Source organism: Myiozetetes cayanensis, unplaced genomic scaffold (assembly GCF_022539395.1).
Source record: "Myiozetetes cayanensis isolate MyiCay16 unplaced genomic scaffold, myiCay2020 scf55, whole genome shotgun sequence".
NCBI lineage: Eukaryota > Metazoa > Chordata > Aves > Passeriformes > Tyrannidae > Myiozetetes > Myiozetetes cayanensis.
The window spans coordinates 81,316-105,648 of NW_026087798.1; the positions used below are offsets into that span (position 1 = coordinate 81,316).

Genomic DNA, 24,333 nt, shown 5'->3' on the forward strand with positions numbered 1-24,333 from the left:
CTGTTGAACTTTAAAAATGGTGTTTTTTTGGGAGAGGAGAGGAATTCAGGGATAGGGGTTTGGAGGGGTGTCTGTGTGTCCCCCCAACTCACCTGGGTCAGGTAAAGTGGGAGGGGACCCCAATATCTTTGGGGGGGGGTGTTCCAGTTAGCTCCTGGGTTGCCTCAAGCGGCCCCTCCCCAGGGGTATCGACGACTTTATTGGAAGCAGTTTGGGATGAGGGGGGACACAGGGGAGTCCCAACCCCACCCACTGCCAAATTTGGACCCCTGGGGACCCCAAGCCCCCTCACCCCCCTCACTGCTGGGCCAGCTTGGCTGCCTCGGCCTTGATGAGGGCAATGAGATCCTGGTTGATAAGGAAGACGAAGCGCAGGCTGGCAATCTGGGGAGACAAAGGGGGGCTTAGTGGGACCCCCGGGATCCCCTGGGACCCTCCGGGACCCCTTGGGAACACCCTGCCCCACCTCGACCACAGAGTTGTTGTTGAGCTTCCACTTGTTGCCCCCTAGGACAGGGCGGCCATCGATGTAAATGGGGCGCCGGCCCTCGTTGGCGATGAAGAAATCTCCGTTGTTCTTCAGCTTGATCACTCCTGGGGGGGATTCCAGGGATTCAGGGGATTCAAGAAGATCCAGGGGAAAGGGGGTGTGGGGGCAGGAGGGGGCCAGGAATGGCCCCCAAAGAAGGGAGAATGGGGGAAGGGGCTCTCTTGGGGGGGGTTCTGTCAAGGGGGTCCCCAATCCTGAGAGGATCCTTGGGGTTGGAGGAGGACCCCAGGGTTGGGGGGGTCCAGAGGTCCCAAAGCCTGAGCAGAGGAACCTCCCCCTTGTGAGGGGTCCCAGGTTTGGGGGGTGGGGAGTTTGGGCTTGGGAACACCTGGCAGGTAAACCCAGTTAGGAAAGGGGTGCCCTCACCCCTAAAGCCCCCCCAGCCCCACCTTGTTTGCGGGAGATCTTCCAGGCCGGGCCCTCCAGTGCCAGGTCCACGTCAATCTGGTTGTCCTTGGTGGCCCTGCCCAGGGTGATCTGGGGGGGTTGAGGGGGTGGGGATATTTTGGGGTGTCACAGCTCCAGATCCACCTCCTGGGAGTGCATGAGGTACTGGGAGTCGTTTAGGGGTGTTTTACCTCCCGGGAGCGCATCAGGTACCTCACCATCCGCCCCCGCAGCACTGCCAGGGTCTGGCTGTCGAAATCTGGGGAGCTCATCCCTGAAATGGGGGGACAGGGGGTCAGGGAGGGACACACAGACACAGGAGGGAGGAACAGAGGGACACTGGAAGTCAGCATGACGCAGAGACATGGGGGGACAAAGGGACATCAGGGACACACAGGGACATGGGGGGGGAAAGAGGGACACGGTGGGGGACAGAGGGACACGGGGGGACAGTTGGGGCACCCCACCTGTGATGGAATCCACCAGGACCTGCCACTTGTGCAGCTCCTGCTCCAGCTGCCGGATCTCCCGTTTCTGCCGCCGATCTGCCACGGTCAGCTCTGGAGAGGCGGCAAAGGGGGTCCTGGGGGGCCAGGGGCTACCTGACCCCTCCCCCAGGGATCCTGGGGGTTTAGGAGGGCTCAGGAGGGTGGGAGTCACTCACCATGCTCCAACACCTCGTCCCGCACGTCCCTGCGCAGGAGAAGGGGGGGTGGGATGGTGAGATGTCCCCTGGGACTCCAGACCCCCCAAAAATATCATTGGGGCTCCCTGGGACACCCTGAACCCCCCACGGGGTGACCTGTCTGCCTCCCAGCCCCCCCAAACAGCCCTCAGCCCACTTGACCCTCCCTCAGTCCTCCCAAACCCTCCCTTGAGCTCCCTGTGCCTCCCAAACCCCAAACCTTCCCTTTATCCCCCAGTCCCCCCAAACTCTCCCTTGAGCCCCCCCAAACTTCACTGGAGCTCCCTGGTCCTCCCTCGCCCTACAAAAAACCCTTCCTTTCATCTCCCAGCCCCTCCCTTGACCTCCTATCTCCCCCTGCTTCCCCAAAACCCCCCAAAACATCCCCAAGCCCCCCTACCTGAGCTTCCCATCATCCACCATCTCCTCGGCATCCGAGAAGTTCAGCACTTGGTCCCCCTTGGGCAGGGGTTGCACTGGGGGGTGAGAAGTGGGGGTGAGGGGCTGGTGAACCCTGAGGTACCTCCCAGGACCCCTCAAGCCCTCCCAGGCCCCCCTCACCTGTCTGGTCCTGCAGCAGGTGGTACTGGCGCAGAAGCTGCCAGTGCAGCTGCAGGGCCTTGGGGGTCCTTGAAGGGTAAAACACCTCGGGGTGTCGGAGCAGCAGGTCCTGGAAGGTCTCCAGGGATGGCTGGGGAGTCTGGAAGGGACAGAGAATATGAGGGGGGCATGGGAGGACACTTTGGGACAAGAGGGGAGACGTGGAAACCCAAGGGGACAGGGAGGGACATGAGGGGACACAATAGGAAGGGCCACAAAGGGACAGTTGGGAACCCCCCACTGTCACCAATCCCCCCCTGATGAGCAGCTGAGGGAGTCAGGAGACATTTGGGGACACATTTGGGGCCACTCACCGAGGGGACCCTGGTGAGCAGCTGCTCCTCAGCTTTGCTGAACAGGACCTTGCTCTGCACGGCAGCCACAGCCTCGGGGTGCAGCGACCGCATGGCCTGGCAGGCCAGTCTAGGGGACCTGGGGGTGAGACCCCCAGGGAACCCCAGCGTGGGGGAGACTCCCCAGAGACGCCCAAGGACAGCCCAGATACGAGACCCCACCAGGGACAGGTGAGATGCCCCAAGGACCGCCCAGACCTCCAGGGAGGGCTGAGATGCCCTCCAGGGACACCTGAAACCACTCCCTGGGGACATCCTGGCTCCTCTGGGGACATCTGAGACCTCCCAAGCCCCCAAGGACCCCCGAGCCCCCCGCACTTGCAGATGAGGGGGTCATAGAGCAGCGCTCCTGGATCTCCCTCAGGGAGCAGGGACCACCCCATATGCCCCTAACCCCCTAGAGCCCCCCAGGACCCCTGGTCCCCCCTCACTTGCAGATGACGGGGTCGTAGAGTAGCGCGTACCAGCGCTCCTGGATCTCCCTCAGGGTGAAGCGGCAGCTGAACTTCACTCCCAGGTGAACCGAGGTGAGGTCGTTGGTCTGGGAACACCCCCAGGTCAGGGGGGAGGCCTGGGGGGTCTCCCCAAACCCCCCCAGGTGCAGGGGGTCCCTTGGGCCCCCCAGCCCACCTGCAGCACGGCATTGATGAGCAGCAGGTCGTCAGCAGGTTTCCACCGTCCCAGATCCCGCGGCACCGCTGGGCTTTGTTTGCTCTTCTTGAGCCTCTTGGGCAGACCAGGGGGGGGCCCCGGGGCCGCAGGGGGGGGCACCGCCCTCGACACCTGGTAGGAGGGGTATACGGGTTTAGAGGGGTCTCTGGGGGTCCCTGGGCTGCCAGGATGTCCCCAGTGACTCCAAGATGTCCCCAATAGCCCTGCAGGTGGAGGGGTTCCCAGGCTGGGGGTCATGGGGGGGGCACAGGGGTCTCTGGGGGCTCCCCAACAGCTCCTGAATGAACCTGGATGGCCCCAGTGACCGCAGGATGGCCCCCAGAACACCTTCCCTGGGACTCCCCCATTGGCCTCAGGGTGTCCCCAATGTCCCTGTGCTGTCCCCAGTCCCCACTCAGCCCTGACCTTCCTCCTGTCCCCCGGGGGGGGGTCAGGGCCAGGCCGGGGTGGGGGCTCCGGGCCCCCCTTGGCGCGGCTCGAGGACTTGGCCAGGCTGCTCTCAACCAGCTCGTCGTCGAACTTCTTCCTCTTGATGAACCTGCCGGGGGGCCACAGAGGGGCACAGACATGGCACCGGACCCCCCTGTGCCCACACCCTGCCTGGGGCCCCCGTGTCCCCCACGTCCCCCACCCCCTATCACATCACCCCCAGTGTCCCCTCGTTGCGGCTCACTCTCAGACCACCAGACCCCTCCCAGACCCCCCAAGACTCCCAAAGGCCCCCGTACCTGGAGGACCTGCAGCATCTGGGGACAGTCCCCAGGGGACCTCTCCAGTTGCCCCTCGTTGTGGCTCATTCTCGGCGACCCCGACCCCTACCAGAATTCCCTCAGCCCCCCCCAGTACCTCCGTACCTGGAGGAGCTGCGGCGTTTGGGGACAGTCCCCGGGGGGCGGGCCCCTTTGGTCCCTCCCAGGGACTCCTCGTCCTCCGAGCGACTCGTGGCCATGGGGTGTCCGGGGAGGGTTGCTGGGGGTCTCTGGAGGGGACACAGCAGGTGGGTGGGTCACCCGGTGCCTCCCTCCGGGGCTGTCACACCCCTGGGGTGGGGGGTTTCTGTCACACCGCGGGGGGCAGATTGGGGGGTGGGGGCCATGAGAGGACACGGGGTGACACCACGGGGGGAAATAGGGCACAACCCGCCGCCCGGGGGGGACTCGGCCCGGGTCCCATGCCCCTCCCGCCAACCCCAGCCACGTGTACCCCCCAGAACCCCTCACAGACCTCCCCAACCTCCCCGGACCCCCCACTCCCCCTCAGGCCTCACCAGCCCCGGCATCCCCGGGCCGCCATGGCCTCTTCCCTTCAGGAAGCCCACTGACGTCACTGAAGCCGCGGAGGCCGCCGCTTTGTTAAAGGTTCCTCCTTTTCCTTTGCGGCGTGACGCCATTTTGACTAAGGGCAGGGCCGCACCTCCTGCGTTCTGAGCCGGAGGGCAGGCCGGAGGCTGCCGGGTCCAACTCACGGGGCTGCGAACGGGACGTGCCCCCTTATCCCGGCAGACACAGCTTGTTCTGGCGGTTGAAGCTGCCATTCCCATCATAGTGGCACCACAGCCACACTTATCATGGCGGCTGCCCGCACCCATCATGGCGGCTACCGTCACGGCCTCACGGCACCCACCACCTCCACTTATCATGGCGGGTGCCCTCACTCATCAGAGGGGTTGTGCGGCCCCGCCCGTCTCGGTGTCCTGGAACTTCCCGATCGATCCGATCAAATTTATTCGACCTAATTAGTAAACCTATGTAGTTTGGCTGCTGGAATATCCACTGGCTCTTGTGTCTGAGCCAGGAGCCACCCCAATGAGCTAGGGGCCAACTTAAAGGCCATTTTTAGGGGTTCTTACAGACCCTGATGAGCCAGGGGCTGTTTTAGGGGTTCGCACCAACCCCCCCAATAACTCAGGGGCCAATTTAAGGGCTGTTTTAGGGGCTCCCCTCAGTCCCCCAATGAACCAGGGGCAGTTTCACCCCCCCCTGCCATGACCGTCCCCAGGCTGTGAAGGACTCAGGCCCTATGGGGGGACAGCACCTTTTATTGAGGTGAACATTGCTGTGGGGCCGAGCTGAGCCCAGGGGTGGAGACCCCAGTGTGAGGCCAAACCCTCCATGTGGGGCTGAAGTGACCCCTGGGACCAAACTGACCCTGTAGGGCCAAAATGCCCCGTGGGCCCGATGATCCCATCCCATGACAAACATTCCCAGGAGCTCCAGCACAGCCAGTGCCTTGCTGGGACCTTCCCAGGGCACGGCCAGGGCGGGAAATCCATGTCCTGTGTTCCATATTCCGTGGCCCGCATCCCAGGTTCCGTGTCCCAGACTCTGTGTCCATGTCCGTGTCCCCTGTTCCTGCCACCATCCCCAGAGCACAGCCAGGGCAGACAATCTCATGTCCCATGTCCCATGTCCCCTGTCTGTGTCCCATGTTTCATGTCCCATGTCCCATATCCCGTGTTCCGTAATCTGTGTTCCACGTCCCATATCCCATGTCTGTGTCCTATGTCCATATCCCATGTTCCATGTCCACATCCTGTGTTCCATATCCATGTCCAATGTCCTGTGTCCATATCCCGTACCCATGTCCCTTATCCCTTGTCTGTGTCTGTGTCCCACATCCCGTACCCATGTCCCTTATCCCTTGTCTGTGTCTGTGTCCCACATCCCGTATCCCATGTCCGTGTCCCACATCCCATGTTCCATATGCCCTACCCTGTGTCTGTGCCCCCCGTGCCCACCCCCCATTTCACAGCGGGGGGTCTATGCAGAGCTGGGGGTCCTGCGTCCGTCCAGGGGCTCGGCGGGGCTGGCGGCCCATTCCTGCCTCTGGATCGTGCCCGTTCTGCCCTCGAGGAGGTGCCGCCGCTGCTCCCGCGGGATCCGCACAGCATGGTACTGGGGCACCGCGGGGGGGGCACGGCGGGCACGGCGGAAAAACCCCACCTGGGCCATTGGGGGACAGGTCAGGGGACGGGGGGTGGGTCACCGGGGGTCAGGGGGGTTGGAGGGGTCCGTTCCTCACCTTCCAGAGCCCGAGGACCAGCAGGGCCAGGACGAGAATCCCAACCAGCACCGCCAGTGGGACAACCCACCATGGGATCCCCGCCACCGCCACCCCTGGGTCCAGGTGGATGGACACCGACATCTGGGGGGTAGGGAGGGTCAGAGGAGTCTGAGGGAGTCGGGGGACTCGAAGGGGGATCGGGGCAGGAGTCAGACCTGCGTGGCCGCATCCTTGAGCACCAGGTTCTTGCTGGGGGAGGTGATGGAAACCTCGGCACGAACAATCAGCTCCAGCGAGGAGACATCCAGGAATTCCTGGGGGAAACAGGGGTAGACCAAGCCGAGCTGAGCCCCCTTCTCGCCAATCCCCACCCCCCACCCCCCCTGCGGCCCCAGTACCTCCAGGAAGGTGCCATTCCAGAGGCGGCCCCGTGCCCGCAGCTCTGAGCGCTCCAGGGTGGGCAGCGGGCACCGGAACAGGCGGCAGCGGGCGGTGCCCCGGGCACAGTCCTGGGGGGATGGAGGGGACACCCCAGGACGGGACATCAGGAATGGGGGGAAGACCTCAGGAATGGGGGAAGGGGGGGTGTCACACTGCAGCCTGAAACAGGACTCCAGGAATCCAGGGGGCCCCAGGAATGCGGGTACCCCAGGGTGGGGGGATCCCAGGACTGCATACTGGGATAGGGGCACTCCAGGAGGGGCATCCCCAGAGTACCCCCCCTTGAACAGGCCCACCGAAAGCAGGACTCCCCCTGAGCAGGGCCCCCGAAAGCAAGTGTCCCCCCACTCACCAGTGTCACGTTCCTCCTCCTCTCTGAGGGCGCTGGGACCCACCAGGACCGCGGTGGGGGCACCTGGGGGGGGTCACCTTGTCCCAGAGGTTCCTGGGGGGGAGTAAGAGCGGGGGCAGCAGGGACCCTCAGACATACCTGGGTACTCCCAGACAACCCCCATACACCTCTGGACACCCCCCAGGCACCCCTGGGCACTGCTGAGCACCCCTTGGCTACTCCTGGGCACCCCCTTGGGCACCCCCACAGACATACAGGCACCCCCCAGGTGACCCCAAACCCCGCAGCCCTCCCCAGCCCCCGTGGCTGTACCAGGGTGAGGCGCAGGGGGTTGGCAGAGGGGCTGCAGGGCACGGGGGGTGTGCCCAGTTCCAGGCTCAGGGGGTACAGGAGCCACTTCCCGTTGGGCAGCTCAAGGGGCCAGTGCAGGGTGAGGAAGGCAGAGCCCAGAGTCTTTGGCGCCTGTCCCCTGTGGGACACCTGGAGGAGGCACGAGACCCCGACCCCATGAGTGCCACCCATGCCACAAACACCCCTCACCCTGTCAATGCCACTCACATGGACCCCCCAGACTCCAAAACACCCCCCACCTCATAAATGCCCCTGCATGAATCCCCCCAGCCCACAAACACCCCCCACCCCACTCCCACCTCTCCCACGGGGGTCCCGGGGGGGGACTCACCGTGACCTTGAAGCTGACAGCGCTGCCCACCTGGCTCTCCCTGCGCACCGCGCTCTCCCCCCGCACCTCCCCCCCGAAAAACAGCCGGGGGGGCACGGCCACTCTGGGGGACACAGACGGTGGTCAGGGGGGTCCCAGAGAGGGTCCGGGGGGGGTTCTGGGGTGGGCCCGACCCCCACTCACCCCGTCACGGAGAGGGGCAGCTCAAGGACCACCCGGGCACGAGCGACCACTGGCTCCAGCCCTGGCTGTTCGCTGATCCTGGGGAGGGGGAGGGGGTTCAGAGGAGGCAGCACCCAAACTCTCCCCGTGCTGTGCCCAGAGCCCAGCATGTGGGGCTGAACCCCCTCAACCCCAGGATCCAACCCCCAAACCCCCCAGGGCTTCACCCCAAATCCTGGGGCCTGCATCCCCTAAATCCCTGGGTTCTCCAGCCCCCAGACACCCCAGATCTCTGGTCTCCAAATCCCCCAGGGCTCCAGCACAGCCCCCACAGGGGTCTCGACCCTCAACCCCGGGGGTCTCCACCCCCCTCTCCCCCCACCGCTCACGTGGAAAGCGCGAGCTCCACTGCCAGGTCCGAGGTGTGGATGGTTATTCCCGAGGTGCTGAGGATGAGGAAGAACCGCACCTGGGGCACAGGGGGGGCACAAGAGGGGAGCGCTGGAACCGGGCTGGGGGGCAGGGGGGGCGAGGGACTGGGGAGAGGGCTGCGCCCACCTGTGCTCCACGTTTCAGGGGGTTCCCCAGCTCACACTCCACCTGGGAGCCGTTCTGGTTGGCGAGGCACAGCACGGGCTTGTCCTGGGGGACACAGGACTGAGACTCCCCTTGCGGGCACCCCTGTCCCACTGCACCCCCACCCCCCTCCCCACCCCACATCCTCTCACCCCAAGCCCCCCGCCCTCATCGGGCCGCACGGCCGCGTAGGGCAGCTCTGGGGGGAGGGTGGCCGTGAGCTGGGCCTGGTGGGCGTCGTCCCCGTCCCGCTGCGGCTCCGCCGGGTCAGACGGCTCGTTAGTCACCAGGACCTCCAGGGCCACGTCCTTCTGGTCACTCATGGCGAAGATGGCAGTGCCATCATCGGCCCTGCAGGGCACAGCCACTGTCCCACACCTCTGGGACCATCCCACACCCCCAGGACCATCCATGTCCCACACCCACATGCCCCCGCACCCTCCATCCCCCCCCAGGGTGGGCACTGCCCCCCAGCCCCCCAACCTGGGCAGGGGCAGGAATTCGCTGTCGCCACGGCGGGTGCAGAACTGGAAGCGCAGCTGGAGGTTGCTCTGGCAGATCTTGTCATCCCCGCAGCCCTGGCGCAGGAAATGCACCTGGGGAGGCATGGGGGGGGCACTCAGGGGGGCTTCAGGGGGGATGGGGCAACCCCAGGGACAGGGGTGACACCCCAGGTACCCCTGGGTGGAACAGGCCCCCAGGCCGGTGGTCCCTGGCAGTGCCCACCTCAGTGCGGTGGGTGCTGGGTTGATGGGGGCTGAGTGCAGGGGAAAGGGGGGGCAGCACAGCCCCCCGCCCCCCGGTGTCCCCCAGGCCCCCGGATCCCATAGGCCAAGGTGACAATGATGGGCCGCAGCTTATCCCGGATCCCGTCCTGGGGGGACACAGAGATGAGGAGGAGGACAGAGGGAGGAAGGTCAGGGGCCACTCAGGGATCTGGAGGTGTTGGCACAGCTGGAGGGGGCCGTGGGGGTAGGATTGAGGAGGGGGATGAGGATGGGGATGATGAGGATGAAGGTGGAGACAGGAGTGGAGACGAGAAGGATGAAGATTGGGAATGGGAACAGGGATGGGGATGCTGAGGATGAGGATGCGGCCGAGGCCAAGGCTGAGGGAAGCGAGGCCGAGGCTGAGCACCCACGTGCAGCTGGAAGGTGGGGGTGACGCAGGCCCGGCTGCGCTGCCGGGGCAGCTCCAGGGTCCCAGAGAGCTGGTGCTCGGGGTCCGTGGGGCCACGGCTCAGGAACAACCCCCGGGGGGCTTGGCCACGGCGCCGGCGCTCGGTGTCCACGTCCAGCACGAACTCCAGCTCTGGGGACACAGGGAGGGGGGCATCAGGGGTGGGGGGTCCATGGGGCTGGGGGTACTCAGGGTTGAGATGTTCCCGGGGCTGGGGGTCCCTCCTGGGGGCGGTCTCACCGAGGCGGGGGCTGTAGGTCGCAGGACTGGCCGTGTAGCTGAAACAGGCTCGGACCTCCACGCTAGGGGGAACATGGGGTCAGACAGGGGGAAAGGGATAGTGACCCTCTGGGCCCATGCCCAGGGTGGGGGTGCCAGGGGGCTCGGGGGCACCCACCAGATGCCCTCCCGGTGGTGGCAGTTGCTCTGCTCCAGGTCGATGGTGGGGGGCAGCAGGGACACGTTCCGCGACACATGGACCACCGGGCGGGCCCTGCCGGGGGCAAACAGGGGGTGCCAGAGTGCGCACCCCCCTCCTGAGGGCACCCTGAGCTCTGCAGGGACCCCAGGGCAGGGGATGCTCTGAGAGAGATTGAGGGGGTCCTGGGACGGGGGGGTCCTCAGGGATGGAGGGTCCTCAGGGAGGGGGGATGCCCAGGTATGTGGGGCGTCCTTGGGGATCCAATCCTTGGGACTGGGGGGGGTCTTTGGGGATGGGGGCAGTGCAGGGCTGGAGGATACTTGGGAACGGGGGTCCTCGGGGATGGGGAACTCCAAAGGATGGGGGTCCTCAGGAATGGGGGGTCCTCGGGGATAGGGGGGATGCTCAGCCTCAGGGTTCCTCAGGGCCAGGGGCTCCCGGGGTGGTCCCAGGGCAGGGTCTCACCTGTAGAGCACCACGGTGTCGGACAGGGACCCCACCAGCAGATCAGGGTACAGGTTCCCGTCCACGTCCAGCCCCCCCGACAGGGAATACCCGAAGGTTGGGACCCCCACGGCCTCCCCGTCCAGGACCTGGGGACACCAGTGGGTGACAGGGGACCCCAAGGGGGGCCCTGCCCAGGGCAGCCCCCTCCCCACCGTCCCCCCTCACCTGGGCCGGCCTGGCTGCGATGCCCAGGGCGCTGCCGTGGTAAATGAACACTTTGCCGGCGCCGTCGAAAGGGGCTCCCACCGCCAGGTCTGGAGGGGCAATGGCAGCTGGGGAGGGGGGTGCAGGGCCCTGTGGGGACCCTTGCGGGGGGCAGCCCCCAGTGCCACTATCCCCCTGCCTTGGCAGGACCCCAGAGCCCCACTGAACCCTCCCCTCACCCTCAACTCCATCATGGTTGAGGTCTCCAGTGCCATCATCCCCAGCCCTTGGAGACCCCAACCCCCCCAATCCCCAAACCCTCAAATCTGTCATAGTTGGGGCCCTTGTGGACCCCAAATGCCCCTTAAATCCCCCCCAAAGCCCCTCACCCTCAAACCCATCGTGGTTGAGGTCCCCGGCTGCGCTCAGGGCGGTGCCGAACATGGACCCCCGGGTGCCGTTGAGCCGCAGGGGGGTCACATTGTCCCAGAGCCCCCCGGGATTGATGTAAACATAAACAGCCCCCCCGATCTCCTCCTGGCGCTCGAAGAAGTGGGGGGCTCCCACCACCAGGTCCATCCACCTGAGGGAACATGGGTCTGTCATGCCCCCTGAGCCCCCCAAAGTGTCCCGGTGCCCCCAGACACGGCACTGGGATTTTTTGGGGTTTCAGCGATTGAGGGGTCCTTGGGGATCGGAGGGGATGCTTAGGGATGGGGGTCCCGGGGGTGGGGAATCCCAGGGATTGAGGGGTCCTTGGGAATGGGCAGGGTCCTCAGCCTAGGGGCACTTAGGGATGGGGGGACGGGAGGTCTTGGGGAACAGAGGATCCCGGGTTGGACTCTGTCCGGGGGGGAATCTCAGGGGGGGTCCCCCCGCGCTCACCCGTCGCTGTTGAGGTCGAGCACGGCCAGGGCGTGCCCGAAGGCTGAGCTGAGCTGCGGCCCGGGCAGCACCGCCTCGGGCACCAGGCGGTTGGCGCTGTCGCGACGCAGGATCACCACAGCCCCGGTGTGGTTGGCGCGGGGGGCGCCGGTGACAAAGCTCAGCCCCCCGCGGCGCGTCAGCCCCGCGCCCGAGTCCACGGAGAACCCTTCGGGAGGGGGGAGAGGGTTGGTGCCCACTCGGATCCTGGAACGCCCCCGCGGCCCGTCCGTCTGTCTGTCCCATCCCCTCTCTGCTCGACCCGTCTGGGACCCCCGTGGGAATGGGGGAATTCCCCTCGTGAGAATGGAGGGGGATGGGGGGATTCCCCTCATGGGAACGGGGTGAGTGGGGGGATTCCTCTGATGGAAATGGGGGGAATGGGAGGATTTTGCTCCTGGGAATGGGGGGATTCCTCTGGTGGGAATGGGGGGCCCATGTACCTCAGTGTCCCTGCTCTTCCTGCCTGGGGAGGGCAAGATCTGGGGTCTCCCCCAGCTCGGATGGGGGGGCGGAGCCTGTTGGGGGTAGGGGGGAGGGAGGAGCAGCCCCCCGGCATTGCCAGAAGGGAATGTTTGGGGTAGAAAAGGGCAGATTTTGGGACCAGAGCAGCAGATTTTGGGCTGAGAGAGCGGGGAGAGCCCCTTCCCCACATGCAGCTATTGCAGAGTGCAGCCCCCGCAGCCCCCACGGCCACCTGAGCCCCCCAACAGCCCCCTCGAGCCCCCAACCAGGCTCCCTCCCTGCAAACAGTGCACCCTCCCCATGCAGAAACATCTCCGGGGGGACAAGCAGGAGGACGGGGGGTGCTGGGTGGACACACCAGGCTCAGGGATCCGTCCCCCGGGCTCTGACCACCCTCCCCCAGCCTGGCAGTGACCCCAACACAGCCCAGACACAGTGATGGGACACAGGACGCGGGTCGGGGGGACAGGAATGGGGGGACAGGGATTGTGGACACTGGGATTGAGGGGACAGGGCTGGAGGGACAAGGAATGGGAGGGGACAGAGATGGGAGGTCTGAGGGGATGGACACGGGAGGAGTGGGGGTGTGCGGGGGGGCTGTGGCCACATGTGCACGGCTGCATGTGCAGGAGGGTGCGGGGGGGTGGGGTGTGTGCAGAGAGAGAGAGAGAGAGGCGTGTATGGGGACATGGATGTGAGGGGGGAAGGGGGTAATCCCCAGGACTGGGGACAAGTGTGTGCTGGGGGGATGTGTGTGTGTTTGGGGGGGACACATATCCAGAATGACACGTGTGCACGGGGACATATGAGAAAGGGGACATGTATGTGCAGGGTGACATGTGTGTGCACATGTGCTCCCACAGGGCCCCCCAGAGCCTGGGTCTGTCCCCACGGGTGACATGGGTGACACAGCACAGGACACGCTGCAGGGAGGGCATACACGGCACACATATGGCACACACATGGCACACGCGTGGCACAGCCGTGGCACACACGAACCCATGTAGCTATTGTGGGCCACGTCGGGGGCGGCGCCGGGGACCCTCTCGCCGGGCTGGGGGGTCCGGAAGACCCTCTGGTCGGGGGCGGCGCTCTCAATGTTTGTCACAAAGAGCAGCCCTGGGGGGGCGGGGGTGTCAGGGCGGGCACGCGGGGGGTGCGGGGGCCGCGGCAGCCGGAGGGGACCCCCGGGCCGGGCCCCCCCGTACCGAAGTAGCTGTTGGCGGGCACGGGGATGAGCGAGGGGTCCTGGTCCTTCTCCCCCCCCGCTTCAAAGGGACCGGCGTCCGGGCGCAGCAGGTCCAGAGAGCTCTGGTTGAGCTGCTCCACACGCAGGGTCCCTGCGGGGGCCGGGGGTGAGAGGGGCAGGGGGGACCCTCGGGGACAGCACGGGGACACTTCTGCTCCAGGGGGCTCTGGTTGAGCTGCTCCATGCGCAGGGTCATCTGCATACATATGTGCACACCCAGCCCACCTGCCCAGGCAGATGTTGCACTCACACCCCACATCTACCCAGAGCCCCCACACACTCTCACACACGCAGCCCCTCATCCCCTGGGGGGGCATCCGGGTTGCCCTCTCACCCTTCCAGTTGTACATGCCCGGGGCTCTGAGCAGGAATACCCACCCACATCCCACATCCCCCTCTCCTGGGCAGCCCCTCGCCCCTACGGGGGGTTCCCGACCCCCCTCACCCTTCCAGTTGTAGGTGCCGGGGGCCCCGAGCAGGACGTAGCGGCGGTCGGGGCTGAACGCGGCCGCCAGGCCCTGTTGACAGGTGCCGAAGCGCTCATGGCCCTGAGGCCGACCCTCGCAGAACTTCCATTCGCCGCCGTCCATCTCGTCCCGCACCCGCAGGTCCTGACTCAGCACGAAGCACCTCCCGATCACGTCCCGCGTCTCCAGCGGCTGTCGCACCCGGTGCCGCACCTCGTACCGATGGGCGCAGGTCTGGGGGCACCCAGAGGGGTCACGGGGTGCCGAGCCCCCTCCCCCAGAGCTGCCAGTGCCCCCTGCCTCCAACCCCGGCACTCACCACGATCTTCCCTCCGGCTCCTTGGCTCTTCACGCTCACCCCCAGCCACTGGTTCTCTTTGCTCTCCCGCTGCGGGTCCACTGTGGGCACAGGGGGGAGGGTCAGCCCCACCGGAAGCCTCTCACGGGACCCCCTGCACCTTCCCCGGGGAGCATAGCTCACCTCCCTCATCGATGGGCACCCGCCAGCAGTCGGAGAGCTCGGGGGTCAGTGGGCAGGCGAAGAGCCCCCCGGTCCGGTTGGCACCTTGGCTGGGCAGCGCCTGCGCCTGGGGGGCCCCCACCAGCAGCCTGGCAGGGCATGGACCCCCGTCAGTTGCCCAGAGCCCCACCGGGGACCCCCCGGAGCCGTCACACGCCCACACCGATGTCCCAGTGCCCGGGTTATGCCAGCCCGGCCGAGCAGCTGCTGCCCCAGCACCATTCCCAGACCTCGGCCGCAGCTCAGTGCACGGGTGGGGGTAGGGGGTCGCACATCCGGACCCCCCCGCACTCCCCGACTGCCCCCTGAGACAACAGCGTTGGGGGCACCCTGACCCCCACCCAGACCACCACCCCGGGGTCCCCGAATGGTCACACTCCGCAGGACAAGTCCGGTGCCACCCGGGGCTCCTCGGTGGCCGCAGGGCACCTGCAGCCACCCCCGGCCCGTCTGCCCCGGGGGGGTTGGTGGCCTGGGGACACGGCCGAGCCCCGGGGGGTGGCAGAGAGGCAGAGTCGGTAAAAATAAACTGGAATTCACTCAAAATAACCCCGCAGCAACATGCCCAAAAAAGGAGGGAGGCACAGGGAGGCACCGGGTGCCCCCCGGAGCCGGGCCAGGGCATCCTGAGAGAGGACCGGGGAGCACCGGGGGATGGGTGGGGGCTGCGGGTGAGGGGCCGGTGGGACCGAGCCCAGCGCGGCTCCGCAAACACCCGCAGCGGCCACCGGGAGCCAAAAACCGCCCTCGGCGCCAAGAACGTGGAGCGTGAGGGAGTCGGGTGACAACGGCGACAACGGCGCCAACGGGGGCACGGGGACGGTCGGGAAAGGGGGGCAAGAGGGGGGCACACGACGGTGACACTACCCAGAGACCTGCCCGCTCAGGGGCTCTCCGGTGCTGAGACCCCCGGCAGGATCCCGGGGGCTGCCAAGGGGACATGGGGAGTCCTACGGGCTGTGGAACACGGGGACACGGGACGCGGGGACAGGGGACACGGGGCCGTGACGGGGGTCTCGGCAGCCGTGGGTGGGCGTTCGCCGCAGCGCCCGCGGGGGAGGCCGCGGTCACGGCCTGGGGGTCCCAGCCGGGGGGGTCCATCCACCCGAGCACCCTGGGGATGCAGCGATGGCCCCCCGAACCCCCCCAACAACCCCCCCAAGTCCCCGTCCCCGGTTAATGCTGAATAATCCCTGGCCGCGCAGGCGGTGACTCTGCGCCTGTCCCCGTCCCCTCGGGGCTGCAGTCCGGGTGGGTGGGTGGGTCGGACCCTCCGAGAATCCCGAGGACCCCAGCCCCACTCTCCGGTTCCTCCAGCCCCGGGGCTCCTTCCCATTCCCGGCTCCCGGGCTCGCCCAGCCCAGGTCCCTCCCAGAGCCGGGACTCCCGGTCCTGCTCCAGCCCCCCAGTCCCGGAGCACCAGATCCCCCCAGTCCCGGGACTCATGGTCCACCCCATCCCCGGGGTGGGGTGTCCCCACCCCGGGTCACCGGTTCCCCCCTCCCCGGGGGTCGCCCTCCCGGCCCCTTGCACTCACCAGCCCGCCGGTTCGGGGCTGAGCTGCCGGTGCAGCGCCACGGCGGCCCCGAAGAGGCTGCCCCGCTCGCCGTCCTTCAGCACGGGGCTGCTGCCGTCCAGGTTGAAGGCGGCGACCGCGAGCAGCCGCAGGGCGACCCAGGGCAGCCACTGGCACCGCCACCGGGAGCGGTCCCGGGGACCCTCCATCCCGCCGCCGTGCCCCGGCCGCGCCGCTCCGCCGCCCGCGGGAGGAGCCCGGACTGTCCCGGGGAGGGGGCTCGGCCCCGGCCCCGCCCGCCCGCGCATGGGAATCCCCCGGGAGTCCCACCCCGGGACGGGGCTGAGCATCGCTACACGAGTGGTAGGGACAGCTCCGTGTGGCAGGTGCTGCACCCATGTGGGACTGACTGCACCCCACAGCACAGGGGCTGCACCCACAGCCCATGCACCCCACACTCTGTCATCAGGGGTCCAGGGGGGGTACACAGTGACCTCCCCCCACCCGACAGAGTCCCAGGGGCACTAGGGACCCCCCCGGTGTCTCCCAGCCCCAAATCACTGCTCATCACCGGGCAGTAGAGGGTTGGATGAGTGGGAGGGACCCCAAAACTGGTACCCCACTACCTGCAGTGATATCCCAGTATTGTGGGACACAGCAGAGGGTGGGGGGGACCAGAACAGCCCCTCTGAGGTCCCCCTTCCACCTCCATCCTTTGGCTGGGTGAGGAAGAACCCTCTGAACCCCAAAAACAGGAGGAGAGGGCCCCACACCTCCATTCTGAAGGGGCTGGTGCCCGTGCGGGCTCCTGGGGGGACATGAGGGGTCAGCAGTGCCAGGACCCTCGACATCATCCAGGACAGAGGGGGTCAGTGGTGCCAGGATCCCTGGGAGCAGCTGTGACACCAGCTTGGCCCCAGGCACCCCACAGGCATTTTGGGGGGGGGGGACTGGGGGGAGTTGTCATGTTTTCCAGATCCCTGGCTATTTTTATCCACTCTCCAAAGGCCTTGGGAGATATTTGGGAGCTGCCAGGGCCATGTGAATGAGCTCCAGTGCCACTGGAAGCACCCCCAGCTCCTCCTCCCCACCTTTGGGGGGCATGAGAGCAGGCCCAGGAGGGTCCGTGCCCCCCATTTCCCCCTCCCAGATCCCCCCACACTCTTCCCACTTTCCAGCCCAAATCCCTTCCCAGACGTGGGAACAGCCTGGGAGCGGAGGATGGGAATAGACCCATTCCCAGGGGGGCTACTTGGCCTCTGCCCCCCCGGTGGGTTCCCCAGGGAGGAGAATGTGCAGGATAACTGGGAAGGACATCGGGAAGAGGGATAAACCAGGATTCAGGGTGGTGATGGCACAGAGGAGACCTCCAAATCTGCTCCAGGGAGTAACAACCCAAACCTTGCCTGATATGAGCTCCTGAGGCTCCAAATCCAGGTTGTTTTCCCTCAAAATGAGCTGAACTCGAGTTCTGGGATGGATCTTTGGGGGTCTCGGCCTGGAGCTCCCCCCTTTTCTGGAGATGTGCTGGAGGCAGCAGCTGCTCCTGATTAGAGCCCAGGGATCCTTTGGGATGGGGATTTCCAACCCCAGAACTGTCCCACGACCTCGTCCCACCTCGGCATCCCTGGACACGAACCCTCCATGCCGTCCGTCCCATCTCCAGGGGGTTATTTTTGGGACGAGCGTCTCAAAAAGTGAAGGATGTGCATACGGAGCATGAGGCTCGCGGGGCTGTTTCCACCCCCCCCTTCCCACCGCCCGCACAGAGGGAGCAACTGGGGCCGCGCTCATCCCCGCTCCCACAGCTCCAGGACTGCGGCCAAGGCTTTGATGGGATCGGGAGCTCCGAGTGGGCGACAGGGAAGCGCTCCCTGGGGAGCGGAGATGGGAGCGGCGATGGGGTGGGGCAGGGATGGGAGGGAAGGAGGGAGGGAAACTCTCCGCGAACTCCGGGAAGGGCTGGATGGGATCCAAGGATCCGGGATCCCCCCGGAGCACCGTCCGCGGACGGGGAGAGGGACAGGAGCAGCTCCCCATCAGCACATTCGCAACAGGATGAGCACCTGGAGAGGTGTCACCCCCCCGTGGCACCTGGGCGAAGGTCGCTTGTCACCTGAAAGGTCCCCACCGGGCACTGACCTCCCGTTCCTGCGGAAGGCGGGGCAGGAATTGCCGAGAATGGCGGTCCCTGCCCACCCCAAAACTCGCCGAGACCCTCCCGGAGCCAATCCCGGAAAGGTGGGGAGGGGGGAAGGGGGAGGAATCCCGACAGTTTCCCCCCCCCCCAGTCCCAAAACACTCCTTGGCTCCCGGGATCGATCGCGGAGCCGCTCCCGGGGCTCGGCGGGGCTGGAACCGGAGTCGGGATTATTTTTATCCTCCCGGGTTTATCTCCGGCCACGTTTCGCACTCGGGTTCTGCGGGAATTCCGCCAGGTCCCTGCTGGAAGAACTGGGAGCGGCACCGCGGGGATGAGGAATCGAGAGCTGCAGGACCCTGAGCCCCCTCCCCACTTTGACTTTCACCGTCCTCATCCTCCCTCCCCAACGCGAGGGAATGATGGATCTTCCTCCTCCTCATCCTCTGGGGCTGCTGAACCCCGGCTTTTGTGCCTTCCTCATCCTCCCTCCCGTGCCCAGCCTGAGGGAACAGGATCTTCCTCCTTATCATCCTCCCAGTTCTGGGGCTCCTGAATCCTTCTGCTTTCCTCATCCTTCCTCCCCCTCCCCAAGGGGAGGGTATGACCTTCCTCCCGCTCCTCTTCCCTTCCCCGGCTCCCGGGGTGACCCCAACGGTTTTTTTTGGCAGCCCCCCCTCTCGGCTCTCCCGAAGGAATTCCAGGAGCACTTTCCTGGCGGCGGCTCCGGCTCCAGTCCCTCCCTGAGCGGAACAATTCCCGAGGATTCAGGGCCGGGAAGGGGGTGGCAGGGCGGGAATTCCCACTCGGGAACACCTGGAGAGGAAAAGTGTGTGTGTGTGTGTGGGGGGGGGTGTCATTCCAGCAGCCCCTGGAGTGCAGGACCCTCTAGACCTCCCCAGTCCTCTACAGCCTCCCAGTGCCCTACAGACTCCCCTCAATCCCCCATAGTCCCCCCCAGTCTCCCACACAGACCCCCCCCATCCCCCAGAGACCCCCACAGCCCCCAGGTCACGTGTCCCCACGCTCCGTGTCACGTGCCGGTTTGGGAATCACGTGTCGGTGACGTCACGGTCACGTGTCCCGGCCATGCTGTCGCGGCTGCTGAAGGAGCACCAGGCCCGGCAGAGCGAGCGGCGCGAGCTGCAGGGTGAGCCCCGCCCCCGTCCCCATGGCGGCCGCGACGGCCCCACCCGCCATTGGCTGCGGCACCTGCCACTCACCACGGGCTGCGCCCCATTGGTTGGCACCACTGTCCGTCAAGGAGGGAAGCGGGAGGGGAGTGGTGGCACGATGACGTCACGCACGAGCATACTGACGTCACGGGGGTCGCGGGGGCTTGGGGGTCCTGCCCTGTATGTGTGTGACCCCCCCATCCCATCACAGAGCGGCGCCGAAGGGACGCGATCGCGGCCGCCACGCGCCTCACAGAGGCCCTGGTCGATCATCTCAATGTGGGGTGAGCCTGCAACCCCTGACCCGGACTGGGGACAGCTGACCAGGGACCCCCGGATCCCCAACCCCCCTAGGGACCCCCACACCACGGCTGGGAACCTCCGGACCCCGACTGAGGACCCCCAGGCCGCAAACCACGGCTGGGAACCCCCAAACCCTCTCTGAAGACTCCCTGATCCCCAAACCCCTGCCTGGGGATCCCCGAGCCCTGCAGGCCCTCCTTCCCAGGGAATTCCAGCCTCACAGAACCCTCAAGCCCCCAGCTGGGGACCCCCCCTAAGACCCCCACCCCTCACCCCTTCCTCCCCAAAACCCCGCCCAACACCCCCTCCTCCCCCTAACCCCTTCCCAGCTCTTTGTCCCTTTTCGGGGGCTACCCCTGCCCTGGAGGGTGTCAGGGCAGGACCCCATGACCCAGCCCCTCCCATACCCCCCTAGGGTGGCCCAGGCCTACGTGAACCAGCGCAAACTGGACCAGGAGGTGAAAACCCTGCAGGTGCAGGCGGCCCAGTTTGCCCGGCAGACGGGGCACTGGATCTCCATGGTGGAGAACTTCAACCAGGCCCTCAAGGTGGGGGACCCCTCTCCACAATCCACGGCCCCTGGGGAGGATCCCACTCCTGACCTGCCACAGGGAGGGAGTCACTCTGGGACGCCCCTGGGACTGAGTTAGGGCACTGAGGAATGAGGGGATGGGGCACTGGGACAGGGGGGAAAGGTCCCCTGTGTCTTTGGGGGGAGGATGCAGCCCCCAGACTCCTGGGTTAGTGCTGGAGTGGGTGGGCAGCACCCAGGGGTCTTGGGCAGCATCAAGGGGGTCCTGGGTGGCATCTAGGGGGTCTCAGGCAGCAACCAGGGGGTCCCAACAGAATCCAGAGGGTCTCAGGGAGCACCCAGGGAGCCCTCCCTCCACCATGGGACCCCCCCAAATCCCTGAGCCCCCATGGGATCCCCCCAAACCTCCAGGCCCCCCTGTCCCGCAGGAGATTGGTGATGTGGAGAACTGGGCACGGAGCATCGAGATGGACATGAGGACCATTGCCACCGCTCTCGAGTACGTCTACAAGGGGCAGCTCCAGCCCTCCTCCTGCTCCTGAGGGACCCCCAGGACCCCCAGCACTGTGGCTGCTCCCAGCACAGGATGGGGGTCCTGCAGCAGCAGGTCCTGGAGTGTTCCCGGGACCCCCAGCCCTGGGAATGGGTGGAATAAAGTGTGGGGAGCTCAGGGGAGTGGGGGGCCGGGCCAGGCACCAGCAGGACCCTGGTACAGCCCCCCCCCGGTTCCCCCTAAGCCACCTCATCCTCCTTAGTGCTTAACTTGGCTCAGAGGCTCCTTTTTCCTCGGGACAAAGGGCCCGTTCTGGGCTCTAAATCCCCTCGCTGGGGGGGCTCTGGGTGATGCCCTCCCTATTTCCCAGTGCTGGGAGGGCTCTAATCCCCCAGGGGAGGGGGTGATGGCCCCCCATCCCCCAGGGCTGGGAGGGGGTCCCAGGGTCTCTGTGGGCAGGACCTCCTCCATGGGGAGGGTCCCTCAACAACGGGAGGGGGTCTCCCAGCACCCCCAGAGGTGCTCAAGCCCCCCCCTCCCCCGGAATGTTGCGGGGGAGGGAGTTCAGCCCACCGAGACCTTTGGCCGTGCTGGGCACAGGGAGGAGCGGCCATGGCCCCCCCTCCCCCTCCCTGGCTCTCACGGGACCCCCCTCACCACACTCAGCCCCAGCACCGTGACCAGAACAGCGCCTGGAGCCCTGTGCCCTCAAGAGGTAGGTGGGGACCCCCCTTTGCACCCCTGACCCATGGGGGTCTTCCAGGGGGTTTCTGACCAGAGAGGGGGTTCTGTCCTGGGGCTGGGTGAGGGGAGTTTGTCCAGGGTGGGTGGGGGCTCCTACCCACCCCCCGCCCAGCTCTGGGGGTGCAGGACAGACTCTGAGTGTCCCCCCACCCTTCAGTGTCCCCCCTAAACGTGAGAGTGAGGAGCAATGGGAGTCCTGGCACCTGCCCTCCCAGATGGGCCTTCTGGAGGGGAGAACAACTCCCCCCTGGCTCTGGGGACATAAGACAGACTGTCCCCTCCCTTTAGTGTCCCCCCTCAAGCCCAAGGGTGGCAAAGGGGGTCCCTCCCACCCCAGCAGGTTCATAATTCCCAACAAGAAATGAGGGGTCCTGACACCCCCAAAACCCCTCAGACGGGGCTCCTGGACAGGGGCACAGCCCCCCTAGGGCTCCTTCCCTACGAGGGGTGGGGGTCCCAGACCCTCCGGTGCCAGACCCCTCCCTGCAGGCCCCGGGGGGCAGAGGGCCCTGGGGGTCGCTCCTGCTGCAGGAGGGGCTGTGGTGGGGCCCCCCCAGAGCCCCCCCCGGCGCTGAGTCCAGCCCAGGTGGTGACATACGACCGGTTAATCCAGGCTTGGCTGCCTGCGGGCCCGGCCTGTCCGCGGGGAGGTGGGTCAGGGATCACAGGGGGCTCGGGAGGCCCACCCCCCACCCCGAGCGGGGGGCCTGGGGGACCAAACACTAACCTGGAGGGGACAGGGACGCCCCTGGGGTCACCTGTGTGCCCCGAAGCACCTGGGCACTGAGTGCCCCCCTTTGCCGACCTTCCACCTGAGGAGGGCCAGAACCCCGGGGGGGGCCAGGGTGGGCATCCTCACATCAAGTGTGAGGGGTTGGGGCTCCTCTTGGGGTGCAGGGGGAGTCCTGGCAGGGGTCCCACAGTCCCCTGCCCTGGTGCAAGGCTGTACGTGGTGCTGGTGGCACTGGGGCAGGCTGGGGGTCCAGCCAGGCTTCACCCAGGCTGCAGGGGGGTCGTGGCGAGGGTCCCACAGCCCCCCCGCCCCGCAGGCCCCCCCATGTGGCTGTACGTGGTGCTGGCTGCCCTGGCCTGGGTGCTGGGCTGGCTCGTGCGAGACCACCGGACCCTGCCCTCGGTGAAGGACAAGCACGTTTTCATCACGGGCTGTGACAGCGGCTTTGGCAACCTCCTGGCCCGGCGGCTCAGCCGGAGGGGCTACCGAGTGCTCGCTGCCTGCCTGACCCCGCACGGCGCCGAGAGCCTCCAGAGGAGCTGCGGGGGCCACCTCCGGACCACCCTGCTGGATGTGACCTGCTCTGACAGCATCCGCAGGGCCGGGGAGTGGGTGAGGGCAGAGGTGGGAGAGAAAGGTGAGGGCAAGGGGGACACGGGGGTGGGGGCACAGGGAGGGGTTGTGGGGTGGGACAGGACCTGAGGGGTCCTCAGGGAGGATGAAGTCCCCAGGGAGGTGCTGTGTGGCAGGATTAGGGGTCCCCCACAGGGGGTTAAAGAGTGCAACGTGGCGGGGGGAGGTGTCCCACCAGGGCATCGCAAGGTGAAGGGCAGGGGGGTGCTGTGGGGAGCCCCAGAGAGGGGCTACAGGTTGGGGGGGTCCCAGCAGGGAAGGCCATGGGGCAGGACAGAGGGGAGGGTCCTGCCAAGGCACCCTGGAGGCAGGATGGGGCTCCTGAGGGAGGCACAGGGATATGGAGGGAGGGTCCCACCAGAACACACTGGGGGTGGGATGGGGGTCCCAGGGGAGGGGCCCTGGAGCAGGGCCATGGCAGGGGGACCACGCCCCCTGCCCCCCACAGGCCTGTTCGGGCTGGTGAACAATGCGGGAGTGGCCAACCCGATCGGCCCCACGGAGTGGATGGACATCGAGGACTATCGACGGGTCATGGCCGTCAACACCTTCGGGGCCATCGAGGTGACGCTACAGCTGCTGCCGCTGCTCAAACGGGCGCGGGGCCGGGTGGTCAACACGTCCAGTGTCCTAGGCCGGGTCTCGGCCAACGGCGGCGGCTACTGCATGTCCAAGTACTGCGTCGAGGCCTTCTCCGACAGCCTGCGGTGCGTTCCAGGCCCCACCTGCCCTGGAGCCCCCCACCCACCCCTGACCCCCCGGTGTCCCAGAGCCCCCCTGATTCCCCCTGTGTCCCCTAGAAGGGACATGTACCACTTTGGGGTCAAGGTGAGCATTGTTGAGCCCGGGTTTTTCAAGACGGCCGTGACCAACCTCGACGTCATCGAGGCATCGCTGCAGCAGCTCTGGGAGCGCCTGGCGCCCGAGACACGGCTGAGCTACGGGGAGGACTTCTTCCAAAAATGTGGGTGAAGAGGGGACTTCTTTCGAAAATGGGAGGAGATGGGGGGCTTCCAAAACTGTGAGGGGGGAAGGGGGGGGCTCCTATAAGTGTGAGTGGGCAGAGGGCTCTGCCTCAGTTTCTCTCCTCCTGAACCCTTTTCTCCCTTATCCCCCTGAGCTGCCTCAGTTTCCTTCCATACCACCCCCATTTCCTGCATCCTTTGCATCCACACGATGCTACCAGCTCATCTCTGCCTTGGTTCCCCCTTTCCTGACCCTCCTCTTTCACACTCCCCAGACCTGAAGGTGCAGAGGTTCATCATGACGCTGATGTGTGACGGGGACCTGACCAAGGTCACGGGGTGCATTGAACATGCGCTGGGGGCACGACACCCCCGGACCCGCTACAGTGCGGGCTGGGATGCGAAGCTGCTCTGGCTCCCGGCCTCCTACCTGCCCTCCTGCATCGTGGATCTGGTCCTGGCCACCATCCTGCCCAAGCCAGCCCACCGTGTCCGTTAGACCCCCCCAGACTCCCCTCCGGAGGCGGCGAGGCCCCCAAAGTGTGGTGAATAAATCCCCTGGCCCGACCCCTGCCTGCTCGGGGCCGTTGGGGGCTGTTGGCACTTGGGGATTTGGGGACATTGAGGTTGCATATGGGCACTTGGGGACATTGAGGTGGCACTCAGGGACTGTTGGGATCATTGAGGTGGCCCAGAGAGCTCCCAGACCCCCACAGGGCTGTGAGAACCCCCCCAAGGGTAGTGAATAAACCCCCCAGCC

The 24,333-nt window shown here is 66.4% G+C and overlaps 4 protein-coding genes across 6 annotated transcripts; 2 read left to right on the top strand and 2 right to left on the bottom strand.

Annotated features, from left to right (window-relative positions):
- Positions 1 to 3: 3 nt before the first annotated feature.
- Positions 4 to 4,901, bottom strand: MCRS1 (microspherule protein 1). 3 transcript variants are annotated; one of them, XM_050334519.1, is made up of 14 exons: positions 4,515 to 4,901; positions 4,102 to 4,226; positions 3,653 to 3,785; positions 3,206 to 3,358; positions 3,007 to 3,116; positions 2,537 to 2,645; positions 2,184 to 2,322; positions 2,023 to 2,098; positions 1,602 to 1,630; positions 1,405 to 1,497; positions 1,129 to 1,211; positions 940 to 1,027; positions 467 to 594; positions 4 to 384 (listed from the first exon to the last, which is right to left on the bottom strand). In XM_050334519.1, the coding sequence occupies exons 1-14, from the start codon at positions 4,884 to 4,886 to the stop codon at positions 298 to 300; spliced, it is 1,725 nt and encodes a 574-aa protein (XP_050190476.1). In that variant the 5' UTR covers positions 4,887 to 4,901; the 3' UTR covers positions 4 to 297. The 3 variants fall into 3 exon arrangements, with proteins under 3 accessions (XP_050190476.1, XP_050190475.1, XP_050190477.1); XM_050334518.1 differs by having other exon boundaries at positions 2,537 to 2,654; positions 4,515 to 4,644; XM_050334520.1 differs by lacking the exons at positions 3,206 to 3,358; positions 3,653 to 3,785; positions 4,102 to 4,226; positions 4,515 to 4,901 and having other exon boundaries at positions 3,040 to 3,101.
- Positions 4,902 to 5,267: 366 nt separating this feature from the next.
- Positions 5,268 to 16,971, bottom strand: ITGA7 (integrin subunit alpha 7). The gene is given in 27 exon segments (XM_050334517.1): positions 5,268 to 6,189; positions 6,269 to 6,391; positions 6,466 to 6,564; positions 6,649 to 6,759; positions 7,044 to 7,136; positions 7,356 to 7,523; positions 7,726 to 7,828; positions 7,909 to 7,986; positions 8,277 to 8,356; positions 8,446 to 8,529; positions 8,616 to 8,814; positions 8,947 to 9,059; positions 9,190 to 9,256; positions 9,258 to 9,337; positions 9,605 to 9,774; positions 9,883 to 9,944; positions 10,040 to 10,135; positions 10,529 to 10,656; positions 10,736 to 10,824; positions 11,104 to 11,297; positions 11,600 to 11,807; positions 13,103 to 13,222; positions 13,312 to 13,443; positions 13,798 to 14,053; positions 14,139 to 14,218; positions 14,301 to 14,428; positions 15,877 to 16,971. Coding segments are annotated over 27 exon segments (3,573 nt in total). The 5' UTR covers positions 16,206 to 16,971; the 3' UTR covers positions 5,268 to 6,006.
- A 2,079-nt stretch (positions 16,972 to 19,050) lies between these two features.
- On the top strand, positions 19,051 to 20,767 carry BLOC1S1 (biogenesis of lysosomal organelles complex 1 subunit 1). Its single transcript, XM_050334553.1, has 4 exons — positions 19,051 to 19,145; positions 19,382 to 19,454; positions 19,889 to 20,021; positions 20,434 to 20,767. Exons 1-4 carry the CDS (start codon positions 19,085 to 19,087, stop codon positions 20,545 to 20,547), a joined length of 381 nt encoding a protein of 126 aa, XP_050190510.1. The 5' UTR covers positions 19,051 to 19,084; the 3' UTR covers positions 20,548 to 20,767.
- Positions 20,768 to 21,133: 366 nt separating this feature from the next.
- On the top strand, positions 21,134 to 24,176 carry RDH5 (retinol dehydrogenase 5). Its single transcript, XM_050334575.1, has 5 exons — positions 21,134 to 21,213; positions 22,292 to 22,612; positions 23,057 to 23,315; positions 23,409 to 23,572; positions 23,849 to 24,176. Exons 2-5 carry the CDS (start codon positions 22,300 to 22,302, stop codon positions 24,070 to 24,072), a joined length of 960 nt encoding a protein of 319 aa, XP_050190532.1. The 5' UTR covers positions 21,134 to 21,213; positions 22,292 to 22,299; the 3' UTR covers positions 24,073 to 24,176.
- Positions 24,177 to 24,333: the final 157 nt, after the last annotated feature.